The sequence below is a fragment of the Myxine glutinosa genome, chromosome 3 (assembly GCF_964187855.1).
Source record: "Myxine glutinosa chromosome 3, kmMyxGlut1.1, whole genome shotgun sequence".
NCBI classification, from domain to species: Eukaryota; Metazoa; Chordata; class Myxini; order Myxiniformes; family Myxinidae; genus Myxine; species Myxine glutinosa.
In genome coordinates this window covers 96076676-96098185 of record NC_136263.1, presented here as the reverse complement: position 1 = coordinate 96098185, position 21510 = coordinate 96076676, and the positions used below count along the sequence as shown (strand labels likewise).

General features: G+C 43.8%; 1 protein-coding gene across 3 annotated transcripts in view; it reads left to right on the top strand.

Moving 5' to 3' along the window:
• The window catches only part of ADSL (adenylosuccinate lyase), a 36877-nt gene extending 23024 nt beyond the window's left edge, over positions 1–13853 (top strand). The window contains exons 7-13 of one of the 3 annotated variants that reach the window (XM_068110419.2): positions 2757–2847; positions 2948–3017; positions 3756–3903; positions 4184–4274; positions 4497–4586; positions 4854–5030; positions 12684–13853. In XM_068110419.2, coding sequence (XP_067966520.1) covers positions 2757–2847; positions 2948–3017; positions 3756–3903; positions 4184–4274; positions 4497–4586; positions 4854–5030; positions 12684–12770 — 754 coding nt within the window. In that variant the 3' untranslated portion in view covers positions 12771–13853. Of the gene's footprint in view, positions 1–2756; positions 2848–2947; positions 3018–3755; positions 3904–4183; positions 4275–4496; positions 4587–4853; positions 5031–5890; positions 6025–12683 lie in introns of those variants that run through there. The other 2 variants (XM_068110421.2, XM_068110420.2) reach the window with 2 other exon arrangements.
• Positions 13854–21510: the final 7657 nt, after the last annotated feature.

The following is a 21510-nucleotide window of genomic DNA, read 5'->3' as shown; positions in this document are numbered from 1 at the left end:
ACCTATTAGAGACGAGGGTGTCCTTACTTTTTCCACATGCGAAATTTGCATTTATGTTTATTTAAATTATACAATGGACTACAAAATGTAAATGTTTCATGATATTTGTTATATTATATCACCTTTATCTATCAATGTTGTTGAAATGAAGATCAAATAGCTGTATGTTAAAATATGTTGAAAAAGTCAAAGCTTTACATGGGGTAACATGTAAAGTCAAAACAGTAACAGTAATAACAGTCAGTAATAACAGTAATAGTAAATTATAAGTAACATATAAGTAATATAATATAAGTAATAATATAAGTAATATAATATAAGTAATATAAGTATAAGTATAATATAATATAAGTAATATAAGTAACATATAAGTAATAACAGTAAAAACAGTAACAGTAATAACAGTAATAACAGTCAAAACCATGTAAAGTTTTGACTTTTTCAACATATTTTAACATACAGCTATTTGATCTTCATAGTAATTGTAAGTAACATATAAGTAATATAATATAAGTAATATAATATATAATATAAGTAATATAAGTATAATAAAATATAAGTAATATAAGTAATAACAGTAAAAACAGTAACAGTAATAACAGCAATAACAGTAATAACAGTCAAAACCATGTAAAGTTTTGACTTTTTCAACATATTTTAACATACAGCTATTTGATCTTCATTTCAACAACATTGATAGATAAAGGTGATATAATATAACAAATATCATGAAACATTTACATTTTGTAGTCCATTGTATAATTTAAATAAACATAAATGCAAATTTCGCATGTGGAAAAAGTAAGGACACCCTTGTCTCTAATAGGTGGTATTGCCCCCTTTGGCAGAAACAACCTCAAGTAGGCGTTTCTTATAACTATCTACCAGTCTCTGACATCGACTGGGAGAAATTTTTGCCCACTCCTCCATGCAGAATTCTTTCAGCTGTGTGATGTTTGAGGGGTTTCTTGCATGCACAGCTCGTTTCAAATCCCCCCACAACATTTTGATGGGATTTAGATCCGGGCTTTGACTTGGCCATTCCAGAACCCTCCATTTCTTTCTTTTCAGCCATTCCTTGGTGGATTTACTGGTATGTTTAGGGTCATTGTCATGTTGCAAGGTCCACCTTCGGTTGAGCTCAACTTTCCAACAGATGGCCTCACATTATCCTCAAGCACACTCTAGTACAATGAAGAATTCATAGTGGATTATATGATGGTGAGCTGCCCAGGCCCTGATGTAGCAAAGCTGCCCCAAACCATAACATTTCCACCACCATGCTTTACAGTTGGTATCAGGTTCTTGTGGTCAAATGCTGTCTTTAGTTTTCGCCAAACATGTCTTCTGGTGCTGCGGCCAAATAGCTCTACCTTTGACTCATCTGTCCAGAGCACATTGTTCCAGAAGTGCTGGTCTTTGCCTAGGTGTTCATTTGCAAACTTTAGTCTTGCCCTGATGTTCTTTCTGGACAGCACAGGTTTCCTCCTGGCACACCTCCCATGTAGATCAAATGTGTGCAGCCTCTTTCTAATGGGAGACTTGTGCACTTTGACATCAACAGTGGCAAGAGATACCTGTAGGTCCCGTAATGACATTCTGGGGTTCTTAGAGACTTATTTCAGCATCTTGCAGTCTGCTCTCGGCCTGAACGTGCTGGGGCGGCCTGGCCTGAACAAGTTGGCAGTTGTTTGGAATCTTCTCCACTTGTAGATGATCTTCCGGACAGTCGAATGATTGATTTCAAATTGTTTGGAGATCTTTTTAAATCCCTTCCCAGACTCATAGGCATCTATAACCTTCTTTCTGAAGGCCTCAGATAGCTCTTTTGATCTTGGCATGTTGATGCCGCACACTTCAACAACAAAGAGCAAACCAAACTAAATGTCTGAGGTTTAAATAAGACAGGTTCCTCCAAGGTCCTCTCTGACGATGTTCTAATCATTTGCACCTGAGATGGTGCACCTGATTCTAATTTTAGGTATTTGAAGTAGTGATAAATGTAGGGGTGTACTTACTTTTTCCACATGCAAAATTTTCATTTATGTTTATTTAAATTATACAATGGACTACAAAATGTAAATGTTTCATGATATTTGTTATATTATATCACCTTTATCTGTCAATATTGTTGAAATGAAGATCAAATAGCTGTATGTTGAAATATGTTGAAAAAGTCAAAACTTTACTTGGGGTGTACTTACTTTTCCACGTGACTGTATATTGAAAAATAAACGGTTGATTTTTCTGGGACGGTTGTGAGCATCTCGTTCGTGCGAGTGCTTTGCTGTTTTGTATTAAAGTATTTATATGATGCTCAGTATTGGTGTTAGTGTGTTTGGTTTGGTCATGTGTTGAGGAAGGATGAAAGTGACTGTTTGAGAAGAGTGATGGAAATGAATGTAGAAGGAATTAGAGGACGGGGAAGACCGAGAAAGACTTAGCTAAAGATGGTCGAAGAATAAATGCGGGCAAGGGGGTTAACAAGGAGAGATGCAGAAAATAGGGCAAAATGGAGAAGATTGCCATGGGGACTGCAAGGCTAACCTCCGCTCTTGCAGGGAAAATGGCCTTAAAATGCCTGTTGTTGTTGTTTTGCTCAGTATTGGTGTTATCATAAATTTCTTTAGTTTCCAGGTGTGGCATTATTCCAGCATTGCTCGTGGTAAAATGTAAATAAATTTCACTGCGTACCATATAATTTTTAAAATTCTGATAATGTTTCAGAAGAAACCTTTACATTTGACATTTTGCAGATCATTCCTTGTGACGGGACAGACGTACAGCCGCAAGGTGGACTTCGACATCCTGGCTGTCCTGGCCAGCCTTGGAGCTTCAGTCCATAAGGCATGGCTGTGTTACCACGTAGACCCAATATAATACTCTGGTGCAAACCACGTGCGATTCTTGCGTTTGGCTTGATTTTATACTCACGTACTTCTCACAGATGTGCACCGACATCCGGCTCCTGGCAAATATGAAGGAACTCGAGGAACCTTTTGAAAAAGACCAGATTGGTAAGATAATTTAAGCATTTTTTGATGGGATCAAGATTTATATCTCGCTTATTTTCATCGCTTAAAAACGCTTAAATCTCGCTTTAAAAAAAAAAAAAAAAACCTTGTGGTTTTGTGTTGTTTGTAGTATTTTTATTTATTTATTTATTTAGATTACAAAATTTCAACCTTGGAGCTGTCAATCATTTTTTTTAAATTCAATTTTTCAAAATTTATTCTTTTGAACCCCCTCCGTACAATCCTCTTAAAAACATATAATCACTTGTCCACACCATCCCTCCCATTCCCTGTATTTATAACATTGTTTCTACATTGGTTTTATTTATTTTATTTATTTTTAACTCAACTGGACTACCGTCCAGTTGAGTTCATCACATACTGAACCCTCCGGCGTCCGTCGTCTGTCGTCGTCGTCTGTCGTCCGTTAACTTTTCGACCTTAACACTCCAGCGTCCACAAATATCAACCGATTCTGATCAAACTTGACATGCCGCATCCTTACCCCAAGGACCAGGTTGGTATTACATTTCAGCCCGATCCGTTGAAAAATGGCGGACTTAGGCGACCATTTTGTTTTTGGTCATGAACCTTAAAATTATTACACAAGGTTGGTGGCTTTTCATTTAAGTCAAATCTAGTACAGACAACTGACCTACTTTAAAGTTGTCCAGTCAGTTCAGTTGAGTTCTGCTTCCCTGGAAGCTCTAGTTATTCGTGTGCAATGTTCCACTTTTCAAGGTTCCAGTGCGATGCCTTACAAACGCAACCCAATGCGTAGCGAGCGGTGCTGTGGACTAGCCCGACACCTCGGTGCGCTGCTGCTCGACCCTCTTCACACTGCATCAGTGCAGTGGATGGAACGAACCCTAGACGACAGTGCCAATAGGTGAGCAAAGGAGTGAGGTGATGGTGCAAGAGTTGAGCAAAAGAACATCTAATACTATCTTGTTAATTTGCAGCAGATTTTTGTTCTTGTTTCATATGTAGCTTGCCACTTCAAAGATGTACAAGTATTTCCTGTGTGCAAAATGTCTTTGGTTTACCCTGAAGTGATCTGAGCAACTAAGATGCTATTTGTAATTACCAGAAATTAAGCCCCGTTGTCTTTCACGAGCATTCCAAGTGATTGATTTTTTTTTTCCTTCATACGGATGATCTGACTGTAGGAGAATCTGTCTAGCTGAAGCCTTCTTGACGGCAGACATTATCCTGAGCACTTTGCAAAACATCACAGAGGGACTTGTCGTTTACCCAAAGGTGATATTTGTTGGTCGTGTGTATTTTTGAGTGGGTATAAGATGTTAATTTATCTGGAATTTTATAGAAAGCCTCTGCCATCTGACATTTACATCTCGAGAACATCTCGAGATCTTTGATGGCGGAGGGAATTATTGCTTTTTCAGTTGATTTGTTAATGGTGTTTAATGATGTTGACTCTGTGATATCTTTATGGTGAGTGTGGTATTTTTTTGACATCAGGTGATAGAGCGACATATTGCTCAGGAATTGCCTTTCATGGCCACTGAGAACATTATCATGGCCATGGTGAAGGCTGGTGGAGATAGACAGGTACTTCTATCTTTTCCTCTCTGTTTTTATTCTCCGCCAAGGATAACTGCCCTGATTTGGGTGGAATTTGAATATTTTGCTCTGTCTAAAAATGTCGTTTGCATTTGGAGCTGTGGCACAACATGTAACTTGTCAGTTTTTCTGATTCGCTAATCCTTGGTACTAACCTACTTTTACAGGATATGACAGCCAAGATTTGGCCTCAACAGAAACATTCCCATTGCTGTGTATTTTGTCTCTGACATGAATCTTACTCTTGGTCTCCAGGAGTGCCATGAGAAAATCAGAATACTGTCGCAGGAAGCAGCTGCTGTTGTAAAGCAGCAAGGTGGTGACAATGATCTGATTGAGCGCATTTCACAGGATTCTTACTTCAAGCCTGTCCACTCAGCCTTGCCTACCTTGCTTGATGCCCATACATTTGTGGGACGAGCACCTCAGCAGGTAAATTGTGGTGTTAGTCATATGTGATACACAGTAGGGGTTTGGAGGGCATGGTTGCTTCCAGTTAAGCTTAAATAAATTGTATTAGCATTGTTGCATCTACGCGTCTGATTAACGTCAACCATTGCGTCCGGAGCTTTTGCTTCTCGTGAAGATGGTTGAGCTTACCACATTCACACTGCATTCCATTAACTCTTCTTTACCATTTACAAAACCCCAAGGATCATGGCAGTCTGAGGCCTTGTGTTGCAAACTTGTGTACAACGAGAGAAATAACCCACTATGGTGCCAAAAACACATACCACGACTTGCACAACAATGGGGAATGAGTGAGGGCTTGAGCAATGCACGAGCTGGGTTTGAGTCTAGTATGGCCCGCACAGGGCTGGTGCGGAACAGGGATAGTTCGGCACAGGGCTGGTGCGGCACAGGGCTGGCAGCTGGCAATGAGGAGAGGTATGGTGATGAAGAGAGGGATGCAGCCTCTCTAATGGTCCAACTGCAACTGCTGCACGCAGCGCGGCTATGGCTCTGATAAACTTTGAGACCGCCTACATGCACGGCGGGTCGCTATCATGCCAACCCCTGCCACCATGGCCTGTGGTGTGCCGGCCAAACAGTCTGTGCTGTTTCCTCCTAAAGTGCAATGTGCTTTCCATTTGTGCCTTGGTGCCCAAGTCCTTGCCCTGTCTCACTGGAAATCAGGAGGTTTTACATGACAAGCTTACTCTATACTGTCTTAAAGTTAACACTCACTGCCTCTCCAGTGCACGTTTTACAAAACTACTTGCTCTGATGATTTCCTTTATGTAATGGTATTACATTAGTTTGCTGTTTTTACTTTGTTTTCATTGGACCAGAAGCGCTGGCATGTGGTTTGGTGAAGAGGGAGAGTGCCGGGGTGCGGTGCATTCTGAGGCTTTATGTTGCAGTTGCTTGGTGCGTGACGATTCCGGTACTGCAATAAACCCCATCGTTATTTTTGAACATTGCCTCTCTATCATTAACATCAGAACTTTACATGGTGGCAGCAGTTATACAGCACTTATTGGAGTCCATCAAGGGAACAACAAGTCGGTGTTTTCTGTGCCTCCATTCATTGCCTCATCCCGTTGTTCACAATGGCAGACCTGGCGGGAATTCCGTGCGTGGACCGTGCCAAATTAAGTGGCGGCTTTCAATATGTTTAGGCAGCAATTTCAGCTATATTTTCAAGTTGAAGGCATTACAGAGAGCAACCAGGTGCCACTGATTCTGTTTCAAGTGAGAGAGGAAGGCCTCAAAAAAAGGTACAATACATGGACATTAACAGATGAACAATGGCAGCAACCAACGCTTATTTTCAAATGCTTCCTGGAACAAATAGTGCCCTCAGACAACTTCAGGATCTGCCGACTGGAGCTTCGTAATTGCAGCCAGAATGCCGGTGAGTCGTTGGATGCTTTCATCAACTGGTACAAACCTCTCTCTCTCTGAAATGTGATTTCGGCTCCAAACAAGAAGACGACGAATGCTTGTTGGAGCAGATAATTGCAAGTACCCCAATTCCCGATTTCCAGAAGAAGCTTTCAACAATACCTGAGACCTTTACTCTTGATGATGCTTTGAAACTGGGACGCACACATGAAGCCTCTGCCACATACATCAAACAGTTGCACACTATGAATGGCTTTGTGCAAATATAGCGGTAGACAACATAAGCATCTCCACTGGTGGCCCGAGACTCAGCAAATGCAAGAACTGTGGTACTTCACATCCTCCAGCACGTAATTTATGTCATGCTTGCAACGACGCATGCAGATTGCGTCATAAACTCAACCATTGGGCCATGCTCTGTCTTACTTCTAAGTTTCTACAACCATGACCCAACCTCTTGTCAAATGCCTGCAGCTACCAAGCACCTAGAAATTCTGCACCCGACAGCTGTCGTCCAACAGGGAATGCTTGCTGGAACCCCCGGACATCATATGCTCATGTTGACCCTCACAACATACAACAAGATACGGTACAACACCCATATACGTAATATATTTGCGTTCTCCTGATACTCGCGGTGTTCTCCATGCCATTGACGAGTCTGGCATTTCACTCAGGCCAACTGGCACGGTCTTCAAGCAGCCATCAATCATCTGGACTGGTCTCCCATCTCTACCACCTCTGACATCAACTCATCCTGGGAATTCTTCCAAAGTAAATTGCTCTCTCTCATGCACAGATTTATCCCATCTCGTCTTCAGTTGTCATACCCTTCCTCCCGTCCATGGTACACGGAATCTTGTGGTGAGGCTGTTGCCCAGAAACAACTTGCCTTCGTCTCCTGGAAAGCAAATCCAACGGAAGGAAATCTCATTTCCTTTCACAAAGCCCGAAACAAGTGTGTGTCCACCCTCAGGAGAGCCAGGAAACAATATCTCTCCGTTCTCAAGACCGAACTCTCTTATCTGTCTCCCTCTTCCAAATCCTGGTGGCGTCTGGTCAAATCCGTTTCTGGTGTTTGTTCCCCCTCCATCCCCTCCCTTACCTCAAACGGCTACACAGCTGACTCCGCACGTGAAAAAGCTGAATGCCTCAACTCTGTGTTTGCCTCTAAATCTTGTGTCCCAAACCCATCCCTCTCTGTACCCACCATACCCAGTCGTACCCTGCTGCTCCTGGACTCCGTGTCCTTTCCTCCTGACAAGGTGGAAAAGTTTCTGTCAACCCTCGACTCTGATTCTGCAACTGGACCCGACGGCATCAGCCCACAGGTCCTAAAATCCTGCTCTGCTGCTCTATCGCACCCTCTCTCTGTTCTCTTCACCCTCTCTTTTGCTCAAGGTCAACTGCCATCTGCTTGGAAATCAGCCAACATCACCGCTTTGCACAAAAAAGGTACAAAAACAGATCCTAGCAACTACAGACCAATCAGCCTTCTCCCAATTATCAGCAAAGTCATGGAATCCATCATTGCTTCGGATATGAAATCTTTCCTCTTCTCCAATGGCTTGATCTCTGATCATCAATTTGGTTTCAGACCAGGTCACTCTACTCTGGACATGCTGCTTCTGCTGTCTCAACAATGGATGGAGGTCCTCAATGCCAAACAGGAAATTAGAGCTGTCTCCCTCGACATATCACGTGCCTTCGACACGGTCTGGCACCCCGCTCTGCTCACCAAACTCTCCTCCTTTGGTATCCATGGAAATCTCCACGCATGGCTGGCGGACTTCCTCTCTAGTCGTCGTCAACGTGTGGCCCTGAATGGGTTTCTCTCATCTCCTCTTCCTGTTCAGGCTGGAGTTCCCCAAGGCAGTGTTCTGGGCCCCGTGCTTTTTCTGGTCTTCATCAATGATCTCTCTGACTCTCTCGAAAATCCTCTCTATCTCTTTGCTGATGACTCCACTCTCTGCCGCTCCATTCCTCTTCCCTCAGATCGGCAGTCTGCTGCCTCCTCACTCTCTGAAGACCTGGACAAAATCACAGACTGGTCAAACAAGTGGAACATGTCTTTCAATCCTGACAAATCTCACACTCTTACTATGTCTCTCCGAAAAGATCGACTGGACAACCCTCCCATCTACTTTCTCAACAATCCTCTCCAAGAAGTTCTGTCGCTCAAGATTTTGGGTCTCACTATCTGCCATGATCTTTCTTGGGAAAACCACATTTCCAAGCTGGCCTCCAAAGCCAGTCGCCGACTGGGCATACTCCGTCGTGCGAAGTCCTTCCTCGGCACACCTGAGCTCCTCACCACATACAAGGCTTTCATCCGCAGCTCAATGGAATACTGTTCTCCCCTATGGGCCGGTGCTCCTGCCTCACACCTAGCTCGGCTTCACGCTGTTGAAACCAAAGCTTTCAGAATTATTGGAATCTCCCGCGATGAAGCTATCTCTGAGGGCTTTTCACTCACTCACCGCAGGCAGGTAGGTGGTCTTTCTGTCTTCTACCGACTCCTCTCCGGCCTTGCACCCCCAGCTCTCTCTGTGCTCTGTCCCCCAAATATTCCTACAGGTCGCACAAGATCTGCCAGCAACCCTCTGATGGTTAAACTGCCGAAATCTCGGCTCTCTGCTCACCTTCACTCTTTCATTCCTCTTTTCTCCCGCCTCTGGAAGAAACTCCCTCACTCCCTTCAATCCCACTCCTCCCTCCAGGTCTTTAAAACAGCTGTTCACCACCATCTCTTATCTTCCCCCATCCAAAACCTTGATCTTTTCTACCCCCGCTAATTCACCCCAGATCCACCTTGTTTGAAATTCCAACTTCTTTCCTGGAAGTCCTGGCAGTGTCCATATGTTTTATACCTCTCCCACCGCCCCCTTCCCATGCCCCCCCCCCCCCCCAAAGCCCTCTCCCTCCCACAGTTCTCTCGATGTCTCCATGTCTCTCGGTCCCTGCTCTCAAATGTTGTGTTTGTGTCCTTCCCCCTCTCTCCCCATCTTGTCTACCGCTCCCGATGTTATATGTTTTATGTGTCGGTTTGTCTTTCTGTGTGATTAATGTTCGCTCTTTCACGAGCCTCGATCTTGTATACAACAACAAAAAAAAAAAAAAAAAAAAATTGAACAACATGAACCAGCGTACGACACTCATGTCATGAAACAGCAACACAGACTTCAAAACAACAACGACCCTGATGGTGCCACGTCACAATTTGATGCATTGGTTTTCAGCTTGATTAATACACCTGGTCAACATAATGAAGATTACATCACACTTGATCTCAGTCTGCACAACAGGCTGGGTGTTCATTATTTTAAGCTGAAGGTGGACACAGGTGCCCAAGCAAACGCTCTACCCATTCGTATTTTTTGTCGCATCTTTCCTGAAATGTTGGATTCAAATGATGAAGGAGCACTGGCTCCCTTCGGGCATCATGGAGTAATGGAGTATCCTAACTGCATATAACGGAACCGACATGGTGTTTTGGTCATATAGACATTGCCTGTAGTTGCAACTGATCACTGTGGATCAGCACACGTTTTTTTTGTTGTGAATGCATGTAGTCCTACAGTTCTTATTCTTCCATCATGCAATAATCTACATGTTTGTATGCTGCATTGTTACGTGAGCAGTAACCAACCACCAGTTTACAACAACGTAAAGGACCTCATGGATGCATAGCCACAACAATTTGACTGAATCAGCAAATTTCATACATTGCACAAGCTTGTCGTGGACCTGAACATCCCGCCGCATGTTGACCCACCATGTAGAACCCCTTTTGCTCTCAAGGACAAAATTCAGTCGAACTTGACGACATGGTTTGACAGGGAGTCATATGGCGTATCGAGGGACCAACCGAATGGATCAGCTCTCTCGTGTGCGTAACCAAAAAAAGCCGGCAATATCTGTATTTGTTTGGACCCAAAGCATCTTATTCGTGCCCTGATTCGTTCATACCACAAAATAGCTACAACGGAAGAGCTCAATCATAAATTTTCTGGAGTGAAGTACTTATAGAAACTTGATGCCAAGTCAGGTTATTGGTCTGTAAGATTGCTATAGTTATAGCCATCCACTTCTTACTTTTCAAACCCCAGTGGGTTGGTATTGCTTCCAACAATTGCCATTTGGACTGTGTGCAAGCCAGGACATTTTCAGATGGAAATGGACCGTATTCTCCAGAATTGCAAAGACATTTTTTCCTGTAAGCCAGGAAATTTTCCAAGTGGTTATGCCTGCTGGCCGGCGGCAGCACTGCCTGACCTCACATCACAATATACACTTTTTAGCAGCCTTTCGTGGCCTCAAGCCAACGTACGGTAGCACAAAACCTTGCTCAGAGTCTGAAGTACATACACCCAAAATTTGGAGCCTCTCGGTACTACAGGTCGGTACTACAGCTAACCCTAACAACTTGAATGTTTTTACGAGATTAGTATGAATTGACAATAGCTGCACTTCCCAACACTGAGGCAAGGTTAGCCAACACCTACACAAACTTGAGAATGTCTGCAATTTTGTCGTCTTCTCCAAAATCAAGTAACAAGATGACGTCACTGTAATGATGACGAATGCCCGTTTTCACACAGTCCGAATCGGCCACAACAGCCCTGATATTTGAGTGGGTCAACCTCATTCCCCACCCCTCACCAATCGGATTGGTTGGAACACAGCTTCACGTGGCCCTCCCCGATCCCACGTGGCCTCAGACTTGTAAATTAGGTTATTGTGGAAAATGCCAATAATGTTGAGAGCTTTAGCTTCCACAGCATATTGGACTGATATATGTGATGCAGGGGTGCCAGCCATAGTGGAGAGCAGTACTCCGTTGAACCATGAGGTAAAGGGTTGTGCAGGCTGAGTAGTTCTGATTTTTAAATAAATAGCTGAATTATGTGGGATGTACAGTGTTTAGCTGCCTTTGGATGCCAGATTTGCTGTATGCCCAGCCCAGAAGAGGTCGTGGCTGAAGATGTTGCCAATAAGTTCAAGTGACTAAACGTTTTCTAGTGGCTGACTATGGAAATAGATAGGTGGGCTTGTTTGTCAACTCTTCCGGAATGACAGTGAGGCTGGGAAAGAATTACATGTTACATTTGTCAAACGAGCAACTAATAATTTATAGATCTGCAGAGAGCGATGCAGTTGCTGTCTGCATGTACAATGTAGAATAATTTGCAAAAAGGAAGAGAGGATTTTCCAGAGCGTCAGAGAGGTCATTTATATAGATGAGGGACAGGACTGGGCCCAAGACACTGCATCCCGTATTTTCACCTTCCTACCTTTTGTGTGTGTGTGTTTTTTGGAATTACGTCCTGACATGTTTTCATTTTACCCCGCACGCTCAAAGCGAAAAACGGGGTAAAGCAGTTGGTTCATTTTGTCTGTTTGTCTCTCTACAGATGTCAGTCTATAACTGTGGATCTACTTAATATCAATTGAATTTTATATTTTGACTACTGCAGAACACGAATCAAAACATGAATTGGAACACGGACCTGCAGTCTAGCAATACTTCAGCTGTGAAATTGGCAAAATGTACAAATCTTGTCCCGATCGCACATGTGCACAGAGGAGTGAGGTAATTTTTTTAGTGTCTGCTTGTCTGGCAGTCAAACAAAATTGAAAATCATTCCAAACAGTAAACTCACTGTTTTTAAGGGCACCATAAAGGACACGAACAATAGGCACGAATGACTAATGTAATGTGTCTAAAAGGTGGTGTAATAGATGTTGCATCAACAGCGGTAAACTTCCGAATTTTTTTTTCTACAACCTTCAACATCTTTATTTTATTTCAATCGAATTATATACTTTAACAATGAATGATAAAATATGGATTTGCTGTTGGAACATATTATTAAACGACAATAAAACTCTTCAAAAAAGTGCGAAGGATGATCCCAATGTATTCGGAAGCCTCCCTGTTATTTCTTTTTACATTAACGATTTGGAAATTAGGGAGGGGAAAGCCTTTAAAAAAGCCTAATAAAGAAAGAAAGGAAAGAAAACTTTTATTAAATGGACGTTGGAATTATATAAATGGTTTTGAGAGCAGTAACATGTGTTTTCCCTGGTGATTTTTTTCAATCACAGACTTGGTAGCATGAATCTTGAAGCTATGTTGACCACAGATGAGGCTTTAGACAAACTTTATTGGAGTTGGCTTTATTTGTTGAAATTTTATTGTATGTACTTATTGAAATGCCATTTTGAACTTTTCAGGTCACCAACTTCCTGGAGGTCGAGGTGCACCCATTGCTTGCCAAGTACAGTGACCAATTGGGTGGTACCTCAGTGCTGGCGCTGTAATGATGCAAGACTGAATCATGAGGGCAAAATGATGAATTGGCAAATAAGGGTCCTGAGCGCAAGTATGAATTGAGACCAAGAGATTTTTTAAATGTCATCTTTTTAAAAACAAGTACGTTCTCTTGTTCTTATGCAGTTGGACATCTCCATCCCTTGGTGCTTCATCATTGTCCTCATTTATGGAATGGTAGTTTCTATAATTGCCCTGCTATCCCAGTATCCCATCCAATAGCGATGCAAAGTGAGAGTGAGTTCAGAAATAGCATCAGTGCATGAGATTAAGTTTCCTTGATTGCATGCAGTTAGTCCTCTCCCTTGTAGGATGTAGGTTCGAGTGATCTTCTTTTGTGAAAACCATTTGGGCTGTGTTTGAAATATTTATTGTAGAAAGTATGGAGCAGGCATATGACAATCAGCCAGTTGATAAACAAAAGCAATTCGAGAGTAATAAAATGCTTGCATTTACCTCTGTGGTAACCCAGATTAGTCAGGCCAACCTCTATATTCCAAACAAAGATAAAGATGTGTTTATTGGCCATCTACATATATTACACACACACACACACACCAGCAGATTTTTTTTTTTTGTGAGTTGTTCATGTACGGCCTTGAGCATTATCCATCAGGTAGATTGCTTATGGGCAAGTCTCTTGCAGTTCATATAATCTAAACGATCAGTCATTATGAAGTCTGAAATCCTCTTTTTAAATTCAAAGCAATACTATGTTCTGGTATGAATTGTTTTTATTATTTCTCATCTAATAGCTACAAAACCTTCTTTTCCTGCTATTTTTTTTTGTTTAGAGATACCTTTAGGTCATGTTGCATAATATGTAAAATGTCGTTTCCATGGGCATTTGTTGCACATAAACTGACCTATGTTTCCGGTATTGCTGTAGAACATGGCCATCGCGGTTTGAGCCGTGGCAAAATTAGCACTAAAACAATCTGGCTCAGTTTTATTTTAGCCATCTTTTTGTGCCGATTTTGCTGGCAAACGTGCCTTCTTGTGCTCCTCGAAGCGTCAAGTCTTGAAGAATCCTACAATTTCAATCTTCTCGGATTAAAACAACTCCAAGGCAATCACTGAGCTATCCTGCCATCCTTCAACATGCAACATCCAGCCTTCTGTAAAAGTTTTCCATCCAAGTACTAACTTTAGATTGACTCCGCTTCGCTTCTGAGGTCTGACAGGATCCTGTGCTATGGAGCAGATAAACTGTAGGTAATGGTACGAACATTTTCTTTTTTATCACCAGTATTAAAGCCAAATTTGCATTATATATATATATATATATATATATATATATATATATATATATATATATATATATATATATGTATATATATATATATATTTATATATATATATATATATATATATATATATACATACATACACACACACACACACACACACACACACACACACACACACACACACACACACACACACACACACACACACACACACACACATATACAGTCACGTGAAAAAGTAATTACACCCCATGTAAAGTTTTGACTTTTTCAACATATTTCAACATACAGCGATTTGATCTTCATTTCAACAATATTGATAGATAAAGGTGATATAATATAACAAATATCATGAAACATTTACATTTTGTAGTCCATTGTATAATTTAAATAAACACAAATGCAAATTTCGCATGTGGAAAAAGTAAGTACACCCCTACATTTATCACTACTTCAAATACCTAAAATTAGAATCAGGTGCACCAGCTCAGGTGCAAATTATTAGAACATCGTTAGAGAGGATCTTGGAGGAACCTGTCTTATTTAAACCTCAGACATTTAGTTTGGTTTGCTCTTTGTTGTTGAAGTGTGCGGCATCACCATGCCTGAGGCCTTCAGAAAGCTCTCTTTCTGAGGCCTTCTGAGCTCTCTGACGCCTTCAGAAAGAAGGTTATAGATGCCTACGTGTCTGGGAAGGGATTTTAAAAGATCTCCAAACAATTTGAAATCAATCATTCGACTGTCCGGAAGATCATCTACAAGTGGAGAAGATTCCAAACAACTGCCAACTTGTTCAGGCCAGGCCACCCCAGCAAGTTCAGCCCGAGAGCAGACCGCAAGATGCTGAAAGAAGTCTCTAAGAACCCCAGAATGTCATCACGGGACCTACAGGTAGCTCTTGCCACTGTTGATGTCAAAGTGCACGAGTCTCCCATTAGAAAGAGGCTGCACAAATTTTATCTACATGGGAGGTGTGCCAGGAAGAAACCTTTGCTGTCCAGAAAGAACATCAGGGCAAGACTAAAGTTTGCCAATGAACACCTCGGCAAAGACCAGCACTTCTGGAACAATGTGCTCTGGACAGATGAGTCAAAGGTTAGAGCTATTTGGCCACCGTACCAGAAGACATGTTTGGTGAAAACCAAAGACAGCATTTGACCACAAGAACCTGATACCAACTGTAAAGCATGGTGGTGGAAATATTATGGTTTGGGGCAGCTTTGCTTAATTAGGGCCTGGGCAGTGGGCAGCTCATCATCATAGAAATCCACTATGAATTCTTCATTGTACCAGAGGGTGCTTGAGGATAATGTGAGGCCATCTGTCGGAAAGTTGAAGCTCAACCGAAGGTGGACCTTGCAACATGACAATGACCCTAAACATACCAGTAAATCCACCAAGGAATGGCTGAAAAGAAAGAAATGGAGGGTTCTGGAATGGCCAAGTCAAAGCCCGGATCTAAATCCCATCGAGATGTTGTGGGGGGATTTGAAACGTGCTGTGCATGGTTAGCTGTGCATGCTAACTCCCGCTCTAGCAGGGAAAATGAATGAATGAGTGAATGATCGTTTTAAGGCCATTTTCCCCGCTAGGGCGGGGGTTAGCCTTGCGGGCCCCATGACAATCATGGTTCCCTGTTTGAGGCAATGTTTTTATGGCCGGATGCCCTTCCTGACGCCAACCCTTGGTCACGCTCTTACGATGCGCAGGGATACGGTGTACCTATTCTAAATCGGGGTACACACCGTGATCATTCATCCCAGCAAGCTGGTACTCAATTTGCCGACCTCGGAAGGATGACGGGCTGAGTCAACCCCCCTGGCGTTAATTCAGCGATCGACCGGGATTCGAACCCAGGATCCTAGGATCCCAATCCGGCACCCTAACCGCTAAGCCAACACCAGGCTTTGGCCTTAAAATGGCTTTGGCCTTTGGCTCGGGAAAATGGCCTTAAAATGCATGTTGTTGTTGTTGTCGTTGTTGTGCATGCAAGAAATCCCTCAAACATCGCACAGCTGAAATAATTCTGCATGGAGGAGTGGGCAAAAATTTCTCCCAGTCGATGTCAGAGACTGGTAGACAGTTATAAGAAATGCCTACTTGAGGTTGTTTCTGCCAAAGGGGGCAATACCACCTATTAGAGCCAAGGGTGTACTTACTTTTTCCACATGCGAAATTAGCATTTATGTATATTTAAATTATACAATGGACTACAAAATGTAAATGTTTCATGATATTTGTTATATTATATCACCTTTGTCTATCAATATTGTTGAAATGAAGATCAAATAGCTGTATGTTGAAATATGTTGAAAAAGTCAAAACTTTGCATGGGGTGTACTTACTTTTTCACGTGACTGTATATACGATGCAGAACCTACAATCAAATACTTGTCTTGTAAATTCCAAAGTGTTTGAAGGTGTTATCGGGTAATCACAACAAGTCATGAACTTTTCCTGAGCTGAGAAACAACCCTGGGCATGTGATCACTCTGACGGGGTGCTGTAGGTTCGCGCAGGAATTGGAATTTGGCTTGCAAAGACATGGGGAGGGGGATATTGTAGGCCCATCAGGAAATGCTAGTAGATGCGTCAAACAGCATGACGTACTTCTAATGGATGACATACTCATTAGTGTTATGTCCTGCCTGAAAAGTAGCAGGGTGGCAGTTTATAGTTTTCAAGAATCAAACCCAGACAAAGCTCAACTATTAGTATGCAATCTCTGCACCTTCTTGCCAACGTCCCATGTAAATACTGAGGTGAGTCCAAAAATCGCCAATATCTCTGAAGAGCAATCTTACAAACGGCTACATTTAGCGAGGTGCGGTTTACAGGGAATGGTCACATAACTGCGGTGTTGCTTTCTGGCTTGTAACATTATTTTGTCTTTATGAATCAAACAAGACCGAATGTCTAACAGTGGCGTAGCCAGGCTTGTAAAATATTATTAACCATAAACATATCATTAGCTTTTTTAACAGTCGCTAATGCTGTTTATAACATTAAACAAAGAAATTTGGAGGAATCCCAATATCCATGAGGTAAGTTTTACTTGCAGAACCTAGCGAAGATCTACTGTAATCTAACCCCACAATGGTTGGGTTAATAACATGCTATCAAAAAACCGAGGCAAATTCCTTACTTCCGCGGTTGTTAGTACCGTATACCGCTTATCATTGATTCATGAACCATACACCGCTTCATCTTACTATAATTCACCAAATGTCCGTCCATCTGTCTGTCCGTTTGAAGGTACCGCAAAATCGGCTGAACCGATCGCAACGATATTTTGGGTGGGTAATCCTGGGATCTCCAGGAGTAAAATAGGCTATTTAGTTTTTCCAATTTCAGCTTTGGTCTCCAGCATTCTCAGGTTTGGACTCCCGCATAACATTCGCGTTCGCATAACGTTCATTGTGACGATGTTTCCATTGTGGCGATGTTGTTTTCCAGGGTGCCGCACAAACGGCTGCACCGATCGCTGCACGGCTGCACCGTTCAAACTCGGTGACCTCGGACAAAGACCTTTTATAAGGACACGGGTTGCATCCCTGCTTGAGAGAATTCCAACCCCCTCCCCGCCATCACGGCCGTCTCTCCAACTCAATCCCACGAGATATGCGGAAAGGACGACCCAAAACCAATATAAACATCATTAAACATCATTCGTATATAAACATCATTCAAAGTAGATAATGACCTCGGCCAAAGTTCAAACAACGTTTAATCTCTGCATGAGAGAATTCCACATCGCTATTTGGGCGGTGCATACGCTAACAGATCGCTGTCTCCATCGATCTTGCCAAGGCCGTAACACCTATCGGCTCAAAATTCTTTTAACTGTTGATTTGGTAGTTTTTACAATGAAGGAAACACGTATCGGGAGTACATACGACACCGGGAGTACTAACTGCACGCGTCTTCAGTATCAAGCTTAAATCTCTCATGGCGGATTTGAAGAGCAGAATGCTTGCAGAAGTGGTGGGCTACTTCGGTATGAAGGAGGATCAGAAACATGGACTCTCACACTGCCACATCCTGCTGATACTTGCTCCCGCATGATGTTATTTTCCCGGGTGCCGCACAAACGGCTGCACCGATCGAGATTTAACGGATGTTTATATAAATCGTTTAAAAGAAAAAAAAGCCTTCAATTTCTGATATTTAGCCTTTTCATTTGGGCCTCCCAATTGAAGCCCGCCCCTAGGGCGGGTACAGTTGCTCGTTCCATTAACTTCGTATTCACGACATTGGGAGTAAAGTGTTATAGTCATATTTACTCTATTATTATTATTACTATTATGAAAACGATACTACTGAAACGATACACCACTGTATTAAGAAACCTGGGCTTAATTTGTCTGAAGCGGTTCCGAAGGTGAGGCATGAAGCCTAAGGCCTATACGTACTGTGTCGTTGGAAGATCCGTAATGTCTCTACAACACAACAACAACAGGCATTTTAAGGCCATTTTCCCTGCTAGAGCAAGGGTTAGCCTTGCGGTCCCCATGACGATCTTCTCCATTTTGCCCTATTTTCTGCATCTCCCCTTGTTAACCCCCTTGCCCGCATTTCTTCTTCTACCACCTTTCGCCAAGTCTTTCTCAGTCCTCCCCTTCCTCTACTTCCTTCTACATTCATTTCCATCACTCTTCTCAACCAGTCACTTTCATCCTTCCTGAACACATGACCAAAACCATCTCAACCTGTTTCTCTTCACAGCATCCATCATAGGCTCCATTCCCATCATCTTTCGCAATTCATCATTTGTCTTCCTCTCTCTCAACGATACTCCACACATCCACCGAACCATTCGTATTTCCACCCTTTCCAGCCTTCGTTGCTGCTCTACGTTCATTACACATGTCTCGCTCCCATAAATCATAACACTTCTTAAACATGCAGCATACACCTTTCCCTTCAGCTTCAACGACACTCCCCTCCTCGTCAGCATGCCACTCAGTTCCCGAAACTTCTTCCATGCACATCTCACTCCAGCAACCGTTGCCGAGTCTGATCCACCTTCTCCATTCAGCATGCCTCCTCGGTAGCAAAATGTTTTCACACCTTCCAGCTTCACGCCATCTCCAAGATCCAAATTCTATGTTTTCGATATTTGATGATCATTTTAACAATCGGTTTGTTTGTGCTTCACTCTGAATGAAAACATAAAGGAAGAGCATGGTGATTGTGATATATGACAGGTTCGACGATATGTTCGCCTGAACGAAATTGGAATCAAAATGCCAGAGTGTGGAAACTGGAGAGTCAACCGCTGTACTGCCGTAATGATATCAGATGTAATCGCATCACCCTGTCATGTGCCCAAATCCTCAGCTCTGGTTGGTATACGTTTGAGGGGACATACATGGACAAACACTGTTCTAGATGACTTTGCCCAATGGGCTACGCCGTAAAAACCGTATCTAATTTCAGGCAGTTACTGCAATTCTGAAGAACTGCTTAGAATATAATAGGCATACATGTAAACATTAGGTATATTGTATGTAATATATGTAAGATGGCCAGTTGCTATTTTTCATTTGCCAGGATCCCAGTGCAGGCTGATCAGTGTGATAGGGATGTCTGTTATCCATTACACCATCAGCTTTATGGTTGGTCGGTGTTCGGGCTCCAAGTGATCCAGCTTGGCCATGTTTAAAATGCTGCATATAAGCAAATACAACCATGAAAAATCGCTGTTACTGCCTGTTGCATGGCCCATGCATTTCTGTGACGAGCAGCTTACATGAGTCACAATGTCAGTTTTTATTTTGGCCACTACTTAACCATGAGTTGAAGCAAAGGATTGACATTTAGCAGATATCTCCATAAGCCTGACCAAATTTGCTGAAACATGTTGGTTTTTCACCATCAGAAACTTACCATCTCATCACTGATGGTGACAAGTTGTTCCTTGATTGTAATGAGAATTTGATACTAACAGAATTCAGGATGAGAACTCTAATCTACCTCAAGTATGAATTTTATGGGTAACATGAATTCTTGCCTGTCTTGTGAAGTGAAGACAACATTTTACTTGGAAAATAAATGTCAATTATCATTGAGTTCTTCAATTTTGGTCTTCCATTCATGCATGCATCAGAAATATTATTTATTTGTTTTTGAAGCAAAAGTTACTGGGACTGTAGTGCACATGATTGGCGTTTGTTGTACATCTTGTTTTGTAAACTTGATCATCAAGGCACAGATCTACAACTTCATTTGAGATTTGCTTGGGGGTAATTATGTGTATGAAACAAGAGGTGTGAGTTATATACTGTATTGAAGCACGCGATGCTACGCGCGCGACTTGCTACCAAGGAGGAAGCGGACAACGCGTTAATTTTATAGTTCTTTATTCCAAAGAGGTCACTGTAGCACTGGCGCGCTCCGGGCTGCGCGCCCGGTGTATATCCTGAGGCCACGCCTACCCCTAGGGCGTGGCCGCCGCCCACTTGGTACGCGGAATGATGTCACCACGCCAGTGGGCTTTCGTGTATGCCACACGCGCCCCCCCCCCCCCCCCAGAAGTCCCGCGCACCTGGAGGGCCAGTTTGCGGGGCAAACGGATGACCCGGCCGAAGCGCCCTCTGGCGTCCGGGGTGCAGGGATGCCAGGTGGGATGCCCCCGGCTGTACCCGGGATGGGTGCCAGACCGGGGGGCGGCGTGCCTGCGGTGCTGGGCGGTGCCGGGGGTCCGCCGGCAGGGGGGCGGCCCCGACGCGGGGGCCGAGCCACCGGCGGTGGGTGGTCCACGTCGAGGTGGGCCGGCTTGAGGCGGTCTATGGAGACCCGATCAGGAGTGCCGCCGATGTCCAGGGTGAAATGTTTCACCCCGTTCTCCAGCACGCGGAAAGGCCCGTCGTACGGGGGCCGCAGTGGTGTCCGGTGGGCGTCGTGCTGGACCATGACGTACTCCGCGGTGCGAAGCTCTGGGGCGACGTGTGTAGGAGGGTGCCCGTGGTGCGCCGTCGGCACCGGGGCGAACCTCCGGGCGGTCTCCTGCAGCGCAGAACGCTCCTGCGCCGCGGACCAAGGTGCCGTGGGGTCGGGGAGGAACTCGCCCGGCACCCGCAGCGGTTGTCCAAAGACCAACTCCGCCGCGGATGCGCGCAGGTCCTCCTTGGGCGCCGTCCGGAGGCCCAGCAGGACCCAGGGGAGCCTGTCGACCCAGCCGCCGTCACGGAGGGTGGCCCGGAGCACGGCCTTCAACGAGCGGTGGAATCGCTCGCACAGGCCGTTGGCCTGGGCGTGGTAGGCCGTGGTTCGGTGCAGCTGGACCCCGAGCCCCCGCGTGACCGCGGCCCAGAGCTCCGAGGTGAACTGGGGGCCGCGGTCGGACGAGATGTCCGAGGGGGTGCCGAACCGGGCGACCCAAGTGGCGATGAACGCCTGCGCGACGTCTGCCGCCGTCGTCGCCGCCAAAGGCACGGCCTCCGGCCACCGGGTGGTGCGGCCCACCATGGTAAGGACA